This window comes from Nyctereutes procyonoides, unplaced genomic scaffold, assembly GCF_905146905.1.
Source record: "Nyctereutes procyonoides isolate TBG_1078 unplaced genomic scaffold, NYPRO_anot_genome, whole genome shotgun sequence".
Taxonomy (NCBI): Eukaryota; Metazoa; Chordata; class Mammalia; order Carnivora; family Canidae; genus Nyctereutes; species Nyctereutes procyonoides.
In genome coordinates, this window is record NW_026575048.1 from 39,230,929 (window position 1) to 39,251,682 (window position 20,754).

At 49.5% G+C, this 20,754-nt stretch overlaps 1 protein-coding gene across 1 annotated transcript; it reads right to left on the reverse strand.

The window, feature by feature from the left end:
• Positions 1–618: 618 nt before the first annotated feature.
• LOC129510807 (uncharacterized) lies at positions 619–18,768 on the reverse strand. The gene is made up of 8 exons (XM_055327070.1): positions 18,698–18,768; positions 18,070–18,176; positions 17,493–17,576; positions 16,175–16,343; positions 3,689–3,795; positions 3,150–3,233; positions 1,832–1,999; positions 619–903 (listed from the first exon to the last, which is right to left on the reverse strand). The coding sequence occupies exons 1-8, from the start codon at positions 18,747–18,749 to the stop codon at positions 787–789; spliced, it is 888 nt and encodes a 295-aa protein (XP_055183045.1). The 5' UTR covers positions 18,750–18,768; the 3' UTR covers positions 619–786.
• Positions 18,769–20,754: the final 1,986 nt, after the last annotated feature.

Here is a 20,754-nt window from a genome sequence, read left to right on the forward strand (position 1 = left end):
TTTGATGAAGTTTCTTAGGAAAGAAGTTTCCATTCATCTTGGAGGGAGGTGCTGGAAGAGAGGCCACCAAAGAACTCTCTTTCCCTCTGGATGACATAGTATAAAATGTCAAGAATGGACCTGATGAGGCCATTGCTGCTGCCCAGATGGATGCCTGAGAAGGAAGCTAGCCGGAGATCAATCTCACTATACAGCTGTGGGAGGACCTGAGAGAATGGAAGAGAAACAGGACTGGAGCTCTGGTGACAGTACTCATTTCTGGATAATTCTGTGCCTAAAGCTATCTATGGACTGTTTAATGATTTCATCCAAAAAATTGCCTTGTTCATTTAGGCCAGAATGACCTAAGATTTCTTCTTCTAAGCAAAACAATCTTAAATAATACACTCCCCAAAATACCAACAGAAGCAAAAGATCGGTTTCTGCTCCTTAGGACCAAGAGCCCTCTTATCTACAACTCTGTTGTTCTTCCCCGCTGGTCTGAGAGCTCCTGGGATATATTCACTGTGTACTCCCGGCTCTTAGAAGATTGTGTGTCTCTAGTGAGGGCTTCATAGGCATTTCATGACTTTATGTGGAAGAGCTGCTAACGTTGTCTTGTCCACTACATCCCCAGGTTCTACAAAAAAGTGTGGGACATACAATAAACTTTCATTGAGTGAGTGCATAAGTCATCCAAGCCTGTTTTTGACACCCTCCACTCAAATCCCCCAAAAGGAACAGAAGCTGTGACCAAAAGCTTCCAAGACATTTTATTCTCCTGCCAGGGGACGACACTGCAGGGAGCTAGCTGAGAGAAACTGGAGGGTCCGTCCTGGATTTAGGAAGGCAGGAGCTGGCGGTGCCTGCTGGAGACTCTGTGCTTCTCCCCGGGATGGAGTAAGGTCCCAGTTTCTTGGTCACCTGGAGTGGGGAGAAGAAACAGCTGTGGCAAGGGTGGGGTCCCTGCAAATGTGCACTAGAGCCACCTGCCCCTGCTGATCACACCCAGAGTTACATCCTGGAACCCAATCAGGAGCCTGAGGGAGTATGGGTTTTGGAGATGGAAACCACAGGCTCCAATGACAGGAAATGGTGGGGACCTCGCATTACGAGGTGACACTAGATCTGCCAGCATCAAGTCCCAAAGCCTCAGTCAAGGCAAGACTGGCTGCCAGAGCCACTCAGGGGCCCTTCCCTGCCCCGGGTCCCGCCGCCCTGGCCTGTTCTGTGGGCACAGCCTGGGCAGCCCTGGAGGGAGAGGCTGCAGAACCCTCCCTGCCAGCGGGTTGCCCGAGCCCAGCTCTCTGGCCCCAGGTGTCCTGGGCTAGATGGTGCCTGGTTCTCAGGAACCGCTGCTGGGCTGGGGACAGGAGTCAGTCAGGGCTCTGACATCTATGATAACCCAGTCTGAGGCCACTTCCTTGGTGGTAACCTCCTTACACATAATCATCTCACTCAAGCGTTACTCAAAGAAGAAATCAGGATTATTATCCCCCTCACAGGTAGAGACGCTCAAGTTCACAGGTGTTAAGCTACTTGCTCAAGTGCATGCTGACCAGAGATGGAGCCCTGATGTCACCCAGGGTTGCCTGGGACATAAGCCCAGGCTCTTAGTGAGTATTTCTCAGCCATGTCTAGCTACAGCTCACCTGCCCAACTCCTGCTCAATTTCCACACAGTTCGGGGAGGAATGTGTCTTGTTAAGGGGACCTGGAGGGACAAGTATGAGGTATTGCTGACATCTCTATGATAGACAAATATCTCTATTTTTTTTTAACGATGTTGCACCTGCTTGTGGATATGACCTGCACACTCCAGGAATGACTCTCTGCTTCACCTCTGTACTCACCTGCCAAGGGGAGCATATCCTGAGTATCACACAGATTCGCTTCGCAGGTTCAACATTCACGATGCAGTAGGTGATTTCCCCCAGAAATTTGCGGATGGTTTCTTTGCAATGATTTTCCACGAACGGAAACTTTGAGCACACCAGTGATGCAACTTTTTCAAAGGCTTTCTGCAAGAGCAACACCACCATAACCAGGAACAGGAATTAGCTGACCTCTGCCCCCCAAAAATCCCTGAAGCCCCCAGCTACTCCTGGCCCTGAGCCCCTCTGACTGTGGGCACTGGGAGGAGGACCTGGCATCAGATGGCCATGGAAGCAGAGGCTGGAGAGACCGGGATCAGCCCTCATGCCCAGTCCCAAGGCCCTGATCCAGGCCTGGCCAGGAGGGGCTCAGGAGACAAAGACAGTTGGCTCTGTCCTGTGTCAGTCCCTGGTGCATCATAACCCCAGGCCCACACTGTCTTGTGTGTGGAGCACAGTGCCCCCTGGTGCTAGACCCACAGTCAAGTTCTGCCTACCGAGCCCCCTGGGTCCCAGGCCTGGCGGGGCTCAGGCTCAGGTGGGGTGGGGAAGGTTAGGAGACAGACCTTGGAGCCTTGGCACGTTCCATTTTGCAGTATCATCTACTGCCATCACAGGGGAGAAGGGAGAAGGCTACAGTTGAGTGCCCAGGGCTCAGGGTGGGCCCTGCAGCACCCAGAAGCTGAGCAGGGTCAGGGAACAGAGGACAGAGAGGGAGGGAGGGGGGGAGGGAGGGAGGGTGAAACGAGGCTTCCTGGGAGGAACACATCCACTTGTTCAGCACTTGCTCAGGGCCAGATGGGGAGCTCAGCTCATCCCACCCCTCAGCTCCTTCAAAAGGCTTAAGGAAGTGGTTGGGGGATTGATATCCATCCCATTGCACAGAGAAGGAAACTGAGGCTCTGAAAGCATTAGCACTTGGCCCAGCCATGCACCTAGGAATTGGCAGATCTGGGGTTGGTCAGCTCTGACCCAGGTCTGCCTAGACCCAGCCTGGAAAGCTTTGCCTAGATATACCCAGTGAGGATAGAGCGATAGATTCCCACTTTCCGGGAACAAGTTTCCTTCAACAATGTATTGGAAACCATGCACACTCTTCTTACTAATCTGTGTTCCCAGAGCACACAATTCAGGGAATTCTCAGAAGTCAACCTCCAGATAAACCAGGGCCCCACACATTCCCTGCTGAGAAGCTCTGACCCAACAAGGGATCATTCCCTCCCCCAGCTCCCCAACCCGGTTGTGCCCCACTCCATTGACCGAACAGCAAATTGTTCCCCAAACCATAAAGTCTCACCTGAATTAGGTTACCACCTAGGCAATTCTTCAGCCAGTTAACCATCAATTTACATAAATCGCATTGGTTGAACTGAGGGTCACCCTGTAGAAAAGGAAGAACCCCAAGGGTGATCGCTCAGAAACCCCAAGAGCTCCTGAGAGACTCATGAAGGGACTCTTGGAGCCTCCTAGGACAACAGGATTATCTATGGACTTTAGGATTGAAGCAGGTTGGCTGGCACCTGCCCACCCTCCTGCTAGTCCCAACGGGCTGGGGTCCGGGCACCCCAGGATCTCCCCATACTCACAGCACCTTACCCACCCCAGCACCTGCCCCTCTTCTGGTCTCTGGTCAGACCCCAGAGGAGCCTCTTAGAGTGGGAGAGGGGAGCTGCCACCCAGACCAAGGTAATCCCCTCCCTCAGCTAGATACAGGCCAGGCACAAGCATCTTCAGCCCACAGCCCTGCCTTCCCTCCAGCTGATGGAGACGTGCAGCTCCCAGGGCAGAGAAAATGGGAAGGGGCTGTGGGAAGTAAACAGAGGGCTAACAGTGAACCTTGGCTGCCAACTGGGCCAGGACCTCGAAGAAGTACTCTTCCTGACACATGTCAGCGGTGAATAGGTCATCATGGTCCTCAGGAGTCAGACCAGAAAAGGTCAGACCTGGGGAAGAAACAGCATCAGCATCTGTCCACAGATGGAAGAGGACAGAAAGTCAGAACTCCTGGCTGGTGGGGAGCCCAGGAGGAGGCCAGAGCCCGGACAGGGGTGGGGCTTGGAGAGGGGCCCAGGAGGCCTGTCCTCACACTGCCCTGAGGCTGCCCTCACCCAGGCTCTGTGCAAAAGTCACGCTCTCAAGTTCTTTCTGGAAAGCAAGTGGAAAGGTTATACAGCACCACAACCATTCAAGCAACCCCTTCTCTCTCTCTGTCCCACTATGTCTCTTTCTCACACAAACGCATACACACGCACAGATTTGACCTAAAAGGAACCTTTTCTCAACTCCTCTCTTAGGTCTTTCCTGTCTCTTGTTTTCCCCTAGAGAATCAACACAGGGTCCAGCCCAACCCACTCTCCAGAACTGTCCCTACCTTCAGCTAAAGAGGAGCTGCCAGGATCACGAGGGGAATGTCCTTACCTGGGGTGGCCAGGAGCACTGAGACAAGGAGCAGGAGGGCCCAGGAGGTCATGGCGAGGCAGCTGCTGACACACCCTCACACCCCCTTTATGCAGGCTGGACACCTCCAGTCTGACCTTGTGGCTCCTGCTCCTCCTGTAGGCCACCTCCCCAGGTCCCTGGGTTTACCACAAATGCCACCAGTTTGTGAAGAAGGGGGGGGGAGAAGAGGCTCCACACTATCTCTCTTCCCTCCCCCCACACAAAGCATTCCTAGCTGAGTGCAAGGTGGCTGGAGGGCACAGCTGCCATGATGCCCCCACCCTGCCCCGGATGTGGTCATGGAAGAGCCATCCTAGCACCTGAGAGCTCACGGAGGCACCTCGGCCATGAGCATCCCATCCCCCACCCCTTCCCCAACCTCCCAGGGGTCTGGGCAGGTGTCCCTCCCCCAGCCATCCCCATTTCCCTGCTCTCCCCCAGCCATTTCAGCCCAGTAGCTCTAGCCGACTCCACCAGATTTAGAGACAGGTGCTGGGGCAGATGCTGACAGCTCCTCCCAGCCCTGCCTTCTCGGGTGGGGGACACCCAGCATGAGCTCAAGGACTCCCTGTGTCCCCAGCCCCTCACCAGCCTGCTGGCCAGCACCGTGGAGGCAGGCTCTTCCCTCAGAGCCACCTTCGGCCCAGCCTGTCAGGGCCTTGGGCCACAAGGGGACACAGCCCGTGGGAAGGAGGTGAGTCCTGGACAGGGGTCTAGGCCCAGCTCCCGGGCCCCTGACTCCCCATCTGTGCACCAAGGTCACAGCCCTCATCCGTAATAACCGTGGCGGCTGCCCACTTAACAGCCAGTATCAGATAAGTAAGAGACCATCGTTTAGGGTAAGTCGGTCCCAGACATTGCGCAGAACATCCTCCTGCTACAGCATGTGCCCTCCTTACCTGACACCCACATTCAACTGGGCATCCCCTCATTTGTCTGGCGCCTTCACCCACCTCCTTCATGTCTCAGACCAGGACACTGGGTGCAGATAGCAGGGGACCTGACCTCTGCCACCAGGCCTGTGGGGAACACTGCGGGCACCAGAACGCGCCTCCCACCTCCTATTGGGTCTTTCCCCGCCAGCTGCTGAGATGGCACAGCCACCCAGACAGGACCAGCTGACAGGGTCCCCTCACACCCCCAGCCCTGCATCCCCTTTAATGTGTCTCTGAGGACTGCACCCCTGCCACCTGCCCGGGAACCCCATCGTGGGCCTACAGCCTTGTTCTCTAAATCACTCTACTTTCCTGAGCCTATTCAGAGCCCTGCTCTCCACTTAGCCTCTGCTGAGAAGGGAAGAGGGTGGGGTCCCAGGCAAGCAGGCCTCTGACAAGCTGGGGGCTCTAGAGCAAGGGTCTCTATCTCTTGGAGCCTCAGTTCCCTTTCTTTCAAATGGGTGTAGTGTCTCCTGTTCATAGGGCTCCCATGTGACACGTCTTTGTGCATGTGGAAGCTTTACAGCCTGTGCTGTGCTGGCAGAGGGAGGCTGGTGTTAGGGCATCCTTCCCCAAGGTGGCTTCTGTGAGTGCTGTTCCTTTGGGAGGGTAACTGGTACTATGTGAGGGAGTAGAAGGTTTGGGTTCTGTGCTCAGGAGGAAATACCGGGCTCAGAAGGTGCCACAGGCCTCCTTCCCATGGGACTCCTCAGCACCCTCAACATGGTAACATGTCTTACCCTATTATTAGCATCAGAAACGCAAAAATGAACATTATGACCATTCTTACAGGGAAGATAACTCTTATATTACGAACAATTGTATGCCAACTTACATTGAAAGGACACATCCCTAGAAGGATACAAACTGGTGAAACAGAATGAAAAGAGTGCAAAATTCAAAAGACCTATATATAATAAGTAAAGTAATAGAATTAGTAATGCCATGTATACCCAGGAAGAAGAACCTAGGCCCGATATTTTTACAGATGAATTCTATCAAACATTAAAAAAAGAATTAATACTAATTCTTCTCAAACTCTTCCAAAATATAGAAGATGTTGCCCTGATGTCAATACTAGAAAAATACAACAGGAAAATTACAACTGGGAAAAGTACAGACCAGTATCTCCTATGAATATGGATGCAATATTCCTCTACAAAACCCTAGCAAACTGGATCCAGTAACATATCAAAGAATTCTATACCATGACCAACTAGAATTTGTCCAGTAATGCAAAGTGATTTAACACCTGAAACTCATTTATGTGATTCATTATAGCAATAGAATAAATAATATAAAGTGCATGGAGGGAGGGGCAAGATGGCGGAAGAGCAGGGTCCCCAAATCACCTGTCCCCACCAAATTACCTAGATAACCTTCAAACCATCCTGAAAATCTACGAATTCAGCCTGAGATGTAAAGAGAGACCAGCTGGAATGCTACAGTGAGAAGAGTTCGCGCTTCTATCAAGGTAGGAAGACGGGGAAAAAGAAATAAAGGAACAAAAGGCCTCCGAGGGGGAGGGGCCCCGCGAGGAGCCGGGCTGAGGCCGGGGCGAGTGTCCCCAGGACAGGAGAGCCCCGTCCCGGAGGAGCAGGAGCTGCACCAACCTTCCCGGCGGGCGGAAAGGGGCTCGCAGGGAGTTGGAGCAGGACCCAGGAGAGCGGGGATGCCCTCAGGCTCCCGGGGACACTAACAGACACCTGCGCCCCGGGAGAGTGCTCCGAGCTCCCTAAGGGCTGCAGCGCGCACGGCGGGACCGAGGAGCAGCTCGGAGGGGCTCGGGAGCGGCTCCGCGGAGGGGGCTGCGGGGCGGGAGCGCGAATCCCACAGCGCAGGCCCCGGAGCACAGGGCGCCGGGACACAGCCCAGGATCCGGCCTCCCCCGGGACAGGCAGAGGCCGGGAGGGCCCGAGACAGCGAGGACGCTCCTGCCCCGAGCTGAGCAGATCAGCGGCCCCGCCCCGGAGCCTCCAGGCCCTGCGGACGGAGAGCCGAGAGCCCCGAGCCCCGTAGTTCCTGCGGAGGCTGAATCCAGGCTTCCAGAGTTGCCATAGCAACTGCGACTGTTCCTCCTGGGGCCTGGCGGGGTAAACAACCCCCGCTGAGCCCTGCAGCAGGCAGGGGCAGAGCAGCTCCCCCAAGTGCTAACACCTGAAATCAACGCAACAGGCCCCTCCCCCAGAAGACCAGCTAGAGGGACCAGTGATACTCCCCCGTGTTCCAATACAACTTGTTTCTGGCCACTCTGCACTGAGCAAAATGACTAGAAGGAAAACCTCAACTCAAAAGAAAGAATCAGAAACAGCCCTCTTTCCCACAGAGTTACAAAATCTGGATTACACTTCAATGTCAGAAAGCCAATTCAGAAGCACCATTATACAGCTACTGGTGGCTCTAGAAAAAAGCATTAAGGCCTCACGAGACTTCATGACTGCAGAATTTAGATCCAATCAGGCAGAAATTAAAAATCAATTGAATGAGATGCAATCCAAACTAGAAGTCCTAACGACGAGGGTTAACGAGGTGGAAGAACGAGTGAGTGACATAGAAGACAAGTTAATGGCAAAGAGGGAAACTGAGGAAAAAACAGACAATCAATTAAGGGACCATGAAGACAGATTAAGGCAAATAAATGACACTCTAAGGAGGAAAAACCTACGTTTAATTGGGGTTCCCGAGGGCGCCGAAAGGGCCAGAGGGCCAGAATATGTATTTGAACAAATCCTAGCTGAAAACTTTCCCAATCTGGGAAGGGAAACAGGCATTCAGATCCAGGAAATAGAGAGATCCCCCCCTAAAATCAATAAAAACCGTTCAACACCTCGACATCTAATAGTGAAGCTTGCAAATTCCAAAGATAAAGAGAAGATCCTTAAAGCAGCAAGAGACAAGAAGTCCCTGACTTTCATGGGGAGGAATATTAGGGTAACAGCAGACCTCTCCACAGAGACCTGGCAGGCCAGAAAGGGCTGGCAGGATATATTCAGGGTCCTAAATGAGAAGAACATGCAACCAAGAATACTTTATCCAGCAAGGCTCTCATTCAAAATGGAAGGAGAGATAAAGAGCTTCCAAGACAGGCAGGAACTGAAAGAATATGTGACCTCCAAACCAGCTCTGCAAGAAATTTTAAGGGGGACTCTTAAAACTCCCCTTTAAGAAGAAGTTCAAGTAACTCTGAACGTGAATGGGCTTAATGACCCCATCAAAAGGCGCAGAGTTTCAGACTGGATAAAAAAACAGGACCCATCTATTTGCTGTCTACAAGAGACTCATTTTAGACAGAAGGACACCTACAACCTGAAAATAAAAGGTTGGAGAACCATTTACCATTCAAATGGTTCTCAAAATATACCCTAAAAACTACAGAACACTTCTGAAAGAAATTGAGGAAGACACAAAGAGATGGAAAAATATTCCATGCTCATGGATTGGCAGAATTAATATTGTGAAAATGTCAATGTTACCCAGGGCAATTTACACGTATAATGCAATCCCTATCAAAATACCATGGACTTTCTTCAGAGACTTAGAACAAATTATTTTAAGATTTGTGTGGAATCAGAAAAGACCCCAAACAGCCAGGGGAATTTTAAAAAAAGAAAACCATATCTGGGGGCATCACAATGCCAGATTTCAGGTTGTACTACAAAGCTGTGTTCATCAAGACAGTGTGGTACTGGCACAAAAACAGACATATAGATCAATGGAACAGAACAGAGAACCCAGAAGTGGACCCTGAACTTTATGCTCAACTAATATACGATAAAGGAGGAAAGACGATCCACTAGAAGAAAGACAGTCTCTTCAATAAATGGTGCTGGGAAAATTGGACATCCACATGCAGAAGAATGAAACTGGACCACTCTCTTGCACCATACACAAAGATAAACTCAAAATAGATGAAAGATCTAAATGTGAGACAAGACTCCATCAAAATCCCAGAGAAGAACTCAGGCAACACCCTTTTTGAACTTGGCCACAGTAACCGGAGAAGGACAAACGGTGTATGTTCTCATTCATTTGGGGAATATGAATAATAGCGAAAGGGAATATAAGGGAAGGGAGAAGAAATGTGTGAGAAATATCAGAAAGGGAGACAGAACATAAAGACTTCTAACTCTGGGAAATGAACTAGGGGTGGTGGAGGGGGAGGAGGGTGGGGGGTGGGGGTGAATGGGTGACGGGCACTGAGGGGTACACTAGACGGGATGAGCACTGGGTGTTATTCTGTATGTTGGTAAATTGAACACCAATAAAAATTAATTTATAAAAAAAAAAAAAATAAAGTGCATGATCCTCTCCATGAACACAGAAACATCATTTGATAAAACTCAACCTCCATCCACGTTAAGACACTCACCAACTAGAAATGGAAGGAAGTCCTGCACCTAATAAATTGCATCTATATAATCCCCTAGCTGACATCATACTTCATGACGAAAAACTAAATACTTTCTCCCAAAGGTCAGGAGCAAGACATGGATGTCTGCTCTCGGTACATCTATTTAGTGTTGCACTCATGACACTAGCTATAAAATTAAGAAAGAATGGGCAGCTCGGGTAGCTCAGTGGTTTAGAGCCACCATCAACCTAAGGTGTGATCCTGGAGACCCAGGATCAAGTCCCATGTCAGGCTCCCAGCATGGAGCCTGTTTCTCCCTCTGCCTGTGTCTCTCCCTCTTTTTCTCTCTGTGTCTCTCATGAATAAATAAATAAAATCTTTAAAAATAAAATAAATAAAATTAAGAAATAAAATGAAAAAATCCATCTGTTAGAAAAGAGGATGTATGGTTATCTCTAGTTGCAGATGACATCTCCTGTACATAGAAATACTGAAAATTCCACAAAATGAATCAACACTGAGATGTGTCTAGACCTGCATTTTCAAGTGATTCAGACTGCCCAACACAACTTTCTTTTTTTTTTTAATTTTTTTTATTTATCTATGATAGTCACAGAGAGAGAGAGAGAGAGGCAGAGACACAGGCAGAGGGAGAAGCAGGCTCCATGCACCGGGAGCCCGATGTGGGATTCGATCCCGGGTCTCCAGGATCGCGCCCTGGGCCAAAGGCAGGCACCAAACCGCTGCACCACCCAGGGATCCCCCAACACAGCTTTCATAGATTAAAATTAATTCATGGTAGTGTTAGGCCTCTAAGTGTATTGTATGTAAATTGATTAATCTGAGTTGGAGATTGTTCTTGTATAATTATTCTAAAATCTCTATAAAAGCATGCTAACAGGCTGCATTTAAAAAGTGTCATACCCTTTCCACTCATAAGAACATCCAAACATGGGCAGCCCAGGTGGCTCAGCAGTTTAGTACTGCCTTCAACCCAGGGCCTGATCCTGGGGACCTGGAATCGAGTCCCATGTCGGGCTCCCTGCGTGGAGCCTGCTTCTCCCTGTGCCTGTGTCTCTGCCTCTCTCTCTCCCTGTATGTCTCTTATGAATGAATAAATAAAAATCTTTAATAAAAAAAAAGAACATCCAAACATGTGGGCCACTTTTTAGAGACTTTGCCTTCACGCTAACCATCTTTTATAAGATTATATGTAAGAAGGTACTCACTAAAGGAAATTAAGATTTTCAATATATGGTGCTCAGAAAACTGGAAAACCCATGGAAAAGAATGAACTTTTCACCACATACAAAATGTCATTAGAAATGTATTAAAGGGGGCAACTCGGGTGGCTCAGCAGTTTAGCGTTGCCTTCAGCCCAGGGTGTGATCCTGGAGACCCGGGATCAAGTCCCACATCGGGCTCCATGCGCAGAGCCTGCTTCTCCCTCTGCCTGTGTCTCTGCCTCTCTCTCTCTCTCTTATGAATAAATAAATAAATAAATCTTAAAAAAAAGAAAAGAAAAAAAGAAACGCATTAAAAGGCAGCCTGGGTGGCTCAGCGGTTTAGCACTGTCTTCATCCCAGGGCGTGATCCTGGAGACCCAGGATCTAGTCCCATGTCAGGCTCCCTGCATGGAGCCTGCTTCTCCCTCTGCCTCTCTCTCTCTCTCTCTCTCTGTATCTCTCTCTCTCTCCCTCTCTCTCTTTCTCTGTGTCTCATGAATAAATAAAGTCTTTTTAAAAAAAAAATCTTAGGGATCCCTGGGTGGCGCAGCGGTTTGGTGCCTGCCTTTGGCCCAGGGCGCGATCCTGGAGACCCGGGATCGAATCCCACATCGGGCTCCCAGTGCATGGAGCCTGCTTCTCCCTCTGCCTATGTCTCTGCCTCTCTCTCTCTCTCTGTGTGTGTGACTATCATAAATAAATAAAAAATAAAAAATTAAAAAAAAAATTAAAAAAAATCTTATTAAAAAAAGGAATGGATTAAACACTTAGTGTAAGACTCAAGACTATAAAATTTCTAGAAGAAAACCCAAGGTGAAAGCTACATGACATTGAACTTGGCAATGGTTTCTTGGATATGATACTGAAAGCACAGCAAAATGGGCAAATACCATTTTATCAAACATAAAAACTTTGTGTGTCAAATGGCACAATTGACAAAGTAAAAGGGCGATTTATGGAATGAGAGCAAACATTTGCAAATCACATTTCTTATACTGGACTAACATCCAGAGTATACAAAGAACTGTTGAAACACAACAACAAAACATCAAAACAAAAACAAAAACAAAAAACATCAAAACACTCAATTTTATACATTTCATTTTTTTTTAAGTAGACTCCTACCCAACATGAGGCTCATACTCATGACCCCAAGAAAAGAGACACATACTCTACCCACTAAGCCAGCCAAGTGCCCCTCAAATCACTCAATTTTGTAAAGGGCAAAAACACTTTGAATAGGCAGTCTCCCCTCAAGATATAGCAACAGCTAAGAAGTATATGAAATGATGCTCATCATCAATAATCATTAGGGAAATGCAAGGCAAAACCATAATGAGATAGCATCCCAAACCCGATAACCTGGCTCTTACCAAAAACCGAAAATTACAAGAGTTGCTGAAGATGTGCAGAAAGTATGCACTGTTGTTGTAAAATCGTAAAACCACTATGTAAAGTAATAAGTAAATAATAAATGATAAATAAATAATAAACCCACTTCTGGATATTTATTCACAAACTAAGAAAGCAGAATCTCAAAGAGGTATTCACACACCCATCTTCATAGCAGTACTATTCACAATAGCCAAGAGGTGAAAGCAACCTGAATGTCCATGGACAGATGATAGATAAATACAATGCAATATAAATATTTATGTGTGTGCTATTCAATCATAAAAAGATCAAATCCTGTTGAATGCCGGAACTTGTATGGACTTTGAGGACATTAAACTGAGTGAAATAAGCCAGTCACAAATAGGCAAATACTGTATGATTCCATTTCAATGAGTAGTCTAGAGGTGTCAAATTAATGGAAACATCAAATAGAACAGTGGTTTCCAGGCTTTGGGTCAAGGGAAAAAGAGAGTCATGGCTTAACAATGAGTATGGAGTCCCGGTACTGTAGGATAAAAACTCCTAGATGTCTGTGTCACAACACTGAGAATATACTCACACTGCTGAGTGGACATTTAAATATTACTAAAATTGTAAATTTTGTGTTGTGTATTTTTTACAATGTAAAGAATAGCGATCCCTGAAAAAGGAGTTAGTTGGTCTCACAACTCAATCACACAAGCGCTTTTCCTTAAGATAAGCAACAGACCTCTCTGCACAACACAAGTGTCTCTGCATACTCCTATCTCGTCATGCAGAACACCATGAAGACATGCATTCATGCGATAACATTTAATAAAATTGATAATTTTTGCTTATTGTACAAACAGAGGGGATTTAGGGCGCTAGACATCTTCATGTGATATTACTAGCATTTGGTAGATTGGCAGTTGATTGAGGGAAGTGTCTTCCTTCAGGTGCTCCCTATCCTGACACCAGGATGTAACACAGAGCTGGGACCCTGTCCAGAGGTCTGTGAGAAGCCACTGGAAGGTGAGGAGATGTGGTTTGTAGGTTGGAAAGAGCCCGGGCTGCCCTGTACAGAGGGACCTAGGAGCAAAGGCAGAAGGAAGTCTGAAGACGCCCAAGGAGATGGTTGCAGAGCCTGGCCAGGGCTAAGCTGCTTTGCACTAGGATCAGGCTACTCCACATTGCCAGGAAGGGGGGGGGGGGTCATTCACCCCAGCTGGGGTCAGGGAACTAGGAAGTGGCCAGGAGGGAGGGATGTCACATGACACCAGCTGGAAGCCTGGGTTGCCCAGGTGGGTCACAGAGGAAATGTTAGAGAATTGAGAAGGTCCTGGGGGAGAGAGGGTACCCCAGAGGAGTCTGTATTAGGACTCAAGTGCACGCATGCTCGTCCTGACAGGTGACCAGAGCTGGCTTGTGCCCTGCCCTTTACTAGCTGTTACCTCTAAGACTGAGGCCACCTTCTGCTCCCACCTTTAGAAGTCCCTGCTCACCCTCCATCATGCCCTGGACCCTTCCTCTCCCTCCCCAAGGCCTCCCCTGAGGCTGTTCCTCAGCTCTGTCCTACACTGTGGGCCTCGGACCTTTTCCAGGACCATTGTCATCCACGCGGACACACACCTTACACACAGACCTCATCTCACATGCAGCTCTGCCCCACTGGCTCCAGTTCTTGACATGAACCCCCTCCTAAAGCCACCCCCGCCTGTCAACATCACACATATCAATCAATACATGTTTTGTGGGAACGTATTTTGCAGCTATGTCTACTTATATAAGTTGGCATCTATACTAAAGTAATACTTCTCCTTTTCCCTTATTTGATTATTAATTTATTATTTAAATCTCTATGAATTCATGGATTCTAATTTAATCAATGCATTATAATCTGATATTGCCCTTATCTGTTTTGATACTCAAATGGTTCCAGATTTCATCACTGGGAGTCTTGAATTGCTCTTATGATTAAGTTCAGACCAATGCACCATTGCTTTTTATGCTGGCCATGATGCCTTTCCCTGCCCCAGCAATGATCTCCACCCAGGTATTTGTGTCCATTTCCTCTCAAGTGATTAGGTAACAGAGTTGTGCCTGACTTGGCTCACACTAATCTATATATCCATTGCACTTGGAACCTATTGATTATTCCCATAGGGCAACTGGCCCATTGGACTAATGAGAACATTGGAGATATCTGATTGGGCTACGGGGAAAGAAGTTCCATTGTTTTCTAAGGGAGCTGCTGGAAGAGAGGCTACCAAAGAATTCTCTTTCTTTCTAGAAGACATAGTATAAAAAGTCAAGTTTGGATCTGATATAGTTATTGTTGCTACCCAGAAGGAATCAATCTCAGTATGCAGTTGTGGGAGGACCTGAGAGAATGGCAGAGAAACAGGACTGGAGCTCTAGTGACACCCAAATTTCTGGATCATTGTGTGCCTAATGGTATATATGGACTCCTTAATTATTTGAGCCAATAAATTGTCTTACTCACTAAAGCCAGAATGACCTTGTTGTTTCCAAGCAAAATAATCCTAAATAATACACTCCCCAAAGAACAGCAAAGGTTGCCTGCAGACAGAAGTGAGTATGGGTTTCTGTTTTTTTAGGACAAAGAGCATTCTTACCTACAACCCTATTGTTCTTCCCCACTGATCTTAGAGCTTCTAGAGGTATATTTACAGTGTCCCTGGCTCTTAGGGAAGTGTGTATCTCTAGTGAGGGCTTCATAAGCATCTCATGACTATATATGGAGGAGCTGCTAGCAAAGTCTTGTTCACCACTACATCCCCAGCTTCTAGAAAGTGTGTGGGACATACAATAAACATTCATTGAGTGAGTGCATAAGTCACCCAAACCTGTTTTTTACACCCTCCACTCAAATCCAACAAAGGAACAGAAGCTCTGGCTAAAAGCTTGCATGATATTTTATCTCCTGCCAGGGGACAGCACTGCAAGAAGCTAGCTAGGAGAAACTGGAGGGTCCGTCCTGGATTTAGGAAGGCAGGAGCTGACGGTGCCTGCTGGAGACTCTGTGCTTCTCCCCAGGGGTCACAGGGCTCAGAGGCTCGGACACCTGGAGTGGAGAAGAGCCAGCTGTGGCAGGTGTGGGGTCCCTGCAAATGTGCACTAGAGTCACCTGCCCCTGCTGATCACACCCAGAGTTACATTCTGGAACCCAGTCAGGAGCCTGAGGGGATTTGGGGTTCTGGAGATGGAAATCACAGGCTCCAATGACAGGAAATGGTGGGGACCTCGCATTACAAGGTGACCCCAGATCTGCCAGCATCAAGTCCCAAAGCCTCAGTCAAGGCAAGACTGGCTGCCAGAGCCACTCGGGGGTCCTTCCCTGCCCCGGGTCCCAAACCCTGGCCTGTCTGTGGGCGCAGCCTGGGCAGCCCTGGAGGGAGAGGCTGCAGAGCTTCCCTGCCAGCGGGGTTCCTGAGCCAGCTCTCTGGCCCCGGGTGTCCTGGGCGAGATGGTGCCTGGTTCCTGTTCCCCAGGAACCGCTGCTGGGCTGGGGACAGGTGTCAGTCAGGCCTCTGTCGTCTATGCCTAGCCCAGTCTGAGGCCACTTCCTTGGTGGTAACCTCCTTACGCATAATCATCTCACTCAATCATTACTCAAAGAAGAAATCAGGATTATTATCCCCTTCACAGGTAGGGACGCTCAAGTTCACAGGTGTTAAGCTACTTGCTCAAGTGCATGCTGACCAGAGATGGAGCCCTGATGTCACCCAGGGTTGCCTGGGACATAAGCTCAGGCTCTTAGTGAGTATTTCTCAGCCATGTCTAGCTACAGCTCACCTGCCCAACTCCTCCTCAATTTCCACACAGTTCGGGGAGGAATGTATCTCGATAAGGGAGCCTGGAGGGATAAGTATGAGCTGCTAATGACTTTCTCTATAACAGATGTATTTCCAAGTTGTTATACCATGTTGCACATGCTTGGGGACATGACCTGGGCCCTCCAGGAATGAGTCTCTGCCGTCACCTGTGTACTCACCTATATCAGGTCTGCACATCCCGAGTTTCACACAGATTGCCTGAGGGGATTTGTCATTCAGGATACGCAGGGTGATGTCACTAAGATATTTAGTGATTATTTTGTGGCATAAATGGGTCAACACAAATGTCTCCTTGCACAGGAGAGATGCAGCATGCTTGAAGGCTTCCTGGAGGGGCAGAACCACAGAAAAACAGGAATCCGGTAAGTTCTGCCCCGCCCAGACCCCTGAAGCCCCCCAGCAGCTCCTGGCCATGAGCATGCTGGAGAGAAGACCCTGGACTGTGGGCATGCTGGGAGGAGGCCCTAGTGCCAGGTGGCCATGGAAGCAGAGGCTGGAGAGACCGGGATCAGCCCTCATGCCCAGTCCCAAGGCCCTGATCCAGGCCTGGCCAGGAGGGGCTCAGGAGACAAGGACAGCTGGCTCTGTCCTGTGTCAGTCCCTGGTGCATCATCACCCCAGGCCCACTATCTTGTGTGTGGAGCACAGTGCCCCCTGGTGCTAGACCCACAGTCAAGTTCTGCCTACCGAGCCCCCTGGGTCCCAGGCCTGGCAGGTCTCAGGCTCAGGTGGGGTGGGGAAGGTTAGGAGAGAGAGTTTGGAGCCTTGGCACGTTCCATTTGCAGTATCGTCTACTGCCATCACAGGGGAGAGGCTACAGCTGAGTGCCCAGGGCTGAGGGTGGGCCCTATAGCACCCAGAAGCTGAGCAGGGTCAGGGAACAGAGGAGAGGGAGGGAGGAAGGAAGGGAGGGAAGGTGAAACGAGGCTTCCTGGGAGGAACACATCCACTTGTTCAGCACTTGCTCAGGGCCAGGTGGGGAGCTCAGCACATCCCACCCCTCAGCTCCTTCAAAAAGATTAAGGAAGTGGTTGGGGGATTGATATCCATCCCATTGCACAGAGAAGGAAACTGAGGCTCTGAAAGCATTAGCACTTGGCCCAGCCATGCAGCTAGAAGTGACAGATCTGGGGTTGGTCAGCCCTGACCCAGGTCCCTCCTGGCCTCGCAGAGCTTTCCCGTGGACACGTGCGGTGGGGCTACAGGGGAGAGGGTCCTACCTTCTCAAGGGATAAGTTTCCTTTAACGATGCGCTGGAAACCATGCACACTCTTCTTCATCATCCATGCTCCCAAAGCTTCAAGATTTCATGGGATCCTCTGAATTCCCTCCCCAGAGAGGGGAGGGGGCCCACAGATCCCCTGCTGAGAAGCTCTGGCCCAACCAGGGATCAACCCCTCCCTCAGAGCTGCCCCCCCAAATCCCCACTCATGCCCTTGACCACATTCTGGTGGATCCCCAACCATAAGGCCTCACCTCTGTGATATACTCTCCCAGGTATTTCATCAGCAACCTGATTATAATCTTACAAGGTATACAGGTGAAGATCATCTGGTCATCCTGTCAGAAAATGATGCCCCCTGAGGTGATCTCTCAACACCCCCCATAACCCATGGCAGGGCCCCAAGAAGGGGCTCCTCAGTGCCTTCTAGGCCAGGAAGATACCTATGATCTTTTGGTCCATTAGGGCCTGAACCCAGCTGGCTGGCACCAGCCCACCATCCTGCTAGTCTTAGAGGGGCTGACACCCCAGAACCTGTCCCATACCCATAGCACCTTACCCACCCCAGCACCTGCCCCTCTACTGGTCTCTGGTCAGATGCAGAGGAGCCACCTGGTGGGAGGGAGCAGTCAGCCAAACCAAGGTTCAGCCTCAGGCAGGAGTATCCACAAAATCAGTATCTTGAACCCACACACCTACCTCCCCTCCCACCAGCACAGGGATGCTGCCCTGCCTAGTGCTCCTAGGGAGGAGACACTGGCCCCAGGGTGGGGCGGGGGGGGAGGGTGAAAGGGGTTGCCGAGGGAGGTGAGCAGGGAGCCAGCTGCCTACCTTGGATGCCTCCTGAGCCGGGACCTCAAAGAAGTGCTCTTCCTGACACATGTCAGTGGTGAATAAGTCATCATGGTCCTCAGGAGTCAGACCAGAAAAGGTCAGACCTGGGGAAAAAACAGCATCAGCATCTGTCCACAGGTGGAAGAGGAGGGAAAGTCAGGACTCCTGGCTGCTGGGGAGCCCAGGAGGTTGCCAGAGCCCCAGACAGGGATGGGGCTTGGTGAGGAATCCAGGAGGCCTGTCCTCACACTGCCCTGAGGCTGCCCTGATCTAGGCTCTGTGCAAAAGGCACGCTCTCAAGTTCTTTCTGGAAACAAAAGGAAAAGATTAACCCCCCGTCACCTGTGAACCTCTTTTCTGCTCTGATTTCTCTCTTCTTCTTGTCTTTGTTCTTTCTCTCTCTAAACACACACACACACACACACACACACACACACACACACACACAGATTTGCAGACTGCTCTGAAAGGCTATTACCCTTTATCTACTTTCAAAGGATGTCTTCCTTTGTCTCTCACATTCTCCAAAGAATTCTAGTCAGGTGCCCACGCAACCCACTCTCCAGAACTGTCCCTACCCTCAGCTAAGGAGGAGCTGCCAGGATCACGTGGGGAATGTCCTTACCTGGGGTGGCCAGGAGCACCGAGGCGAGGAGCAGGAGGGCCCAGGAGGTCATGGCAAGGCAGCTGCTGAGACACCCTCACACCCCCATTATGCAGGCTGGACACCTCGCATCTGACCTTGCAGGCTCCTGCTCCTCTTGTAGGCCACCTCCCAGGTCCCTGGGTTTACCATAAACACCATCAGTTTGTAGAGAAATGGGGGGAGGAGAAGTTTCACACTACCTATCTTCTCCCTCCCCCCACACACACTGCTAGAGCTTTGTGAGCTGATTGGCTGGGATAGGAGGGCAGTAGCTGCTATCAGCCTCCCCGCCTCACAGGATGTGGTGGTGGCTGTTCTGGAGCAGCCTTCCCCAGGCAGCTTGTAAGCACTGCTCTGATGCGAGGGTAACAGGTGCTCTGGAGGGGAGTAGGGGGTGGGGGGGGTTCCTGTCCTCAAGATTAAATCCCAGGCTAGGACGGTGCACAGGCCTCCTCCACATGGACTCCTCAGCACTCTTAACACACCAGCGTCTCCTCTGTAGCCCCCAATTACTCACCCTTTCCTAACCTCATTGGTCACAAAATTTTCTGGTTCAGGAGCTATTAGAGGGATTGAGAGACACTAGCTGACCTCGTCACCGGCTTGGGATGTGTGTGCATGAGGCCTGCTGGCCTGGCAGCCTGTGGAGCCTGAGGGGCAGCTGACATGGAGACTTCTCACAGACACCCAGACACAGTCCCCTGCCCCAGATCGTCAGATGAGGTCCTCCTTATACTCTCTTTCTACTCCAAGTAGGCAGAGTGGAGAGTGGGCAAAGCAGCTCTCTCTTTGCTTTGCATCTCTCTGAAGATGCAAAACATCTTCTCATCTCCTATGTCCAACTCCACACCGCGGACTCACAAGCACCCACAACCCATCCTTCTGGTTCTTTCTTTGACTCCACTTGGATCCCTACTTCATGACCTATAGCTGGAGAGGCCCTTCTCTGCTCTATCATCAACAAATTGCGATTTAAATTTTTGGCCTATATTTATGAATAGCATAAGGATATTTCTAAATTGCTTTACTTACAAAAAGCAGAAGGACACAGATATAATGGCCCCCACCTGCCCGACTCCCCCCAGTTCTCCACTATTCCATAGTCTCAATCCTCAGGAAAAACTACTGTTAAAATTTGCTTTTTTATCTTTCTGAACAAGCATAGTATATGTGCATTGCTCCACTCTTAGTTACAAAATGTAAAACATATTCAGGGATGTGCACAAAGCAAAATGGACAGCTCGGTTGCTGCCTCTGAATGAAGCACCCATGTCACCACAACCCAGTCTAAGAACCCTGCCAGCGCCCCAGAAGCCCACTTACCTCCCCTCTCCTCCCCGAAGATGACACAAGCCTGTCCTTAATGATACTCACCTCCTTGCTTATCTCTATAGAAATCATCTGAGCACATGCTCTTAAACACTGTAGTCCCATTTGCTCTACTGTTGCAATGTAAGTAAATGGAACAAGACGTGCTACATTCTCTGTGTCTGGCTGACTGTGATTAGCATTAATGTGTGAGAGATTCATGCATGTTGTTGGGTGCAGGAGGCACTTGTTCCGTTCGTTTGTGGGGCAACTATGCCACTGTGTTAAGTTTCCTTAATTAATTGATTCTCCTACTGATGGATGTTTTGAGCTGGTATCAGTTTTGACCGTCTGATGCACACTCATTATCTTTCTTTTTTTCACCTTTATTAAGATATGGTTAAAGTACACTCACCTGCATGCATTGATAGTGTACAACCGTGCTCGCTTCGGCAGCACATATACTAAAATTGGAAAGATAGTGTACAACCTTGACTATCAATGACACTATGGTAGCAGACAAGAAGGTGGACCTGTTCATCACTTCCTTGTGTCCTTTTGATAAATGAATCGATACATGGTGGATGGATGGACAGATGGATGGCTTGTGGATGGATGGACAGATGATGGATGGATAGATAGATAAAGGGAAGGATTAATAGTGGGTGGATGGGGGATCCCTGGGTGGCGCAGTGGTTTGGCGCCTGCCTTTGGCCCAGGACGCGATC

Excerpts from the sequence above, each read along its gene's own strand:
- LOC129510807 (XM_055327070.1), bottom strand. The coding sequence starts at position 18,749 with ATGACCTCCTGGGCCCTCCTGCTCCTCGCCTCGGTGCTCCTGGCCACC. Across the intron at positions 3,796-16,174 it reads GATGTGCAGACCTGATATAG|GTCTGACCTTTTCTGGTCTG; the intron begins GTGAGTACACAG and ends TTTCTTCCCCAG. Across the intron at positions 904-1,831 it reads GGATATGCTCCCCTTGGCAG|GTGACCAAGAAACTGGGACC; the intron begins GTGAGTACAGAG and ends TCCCCACTCCAG.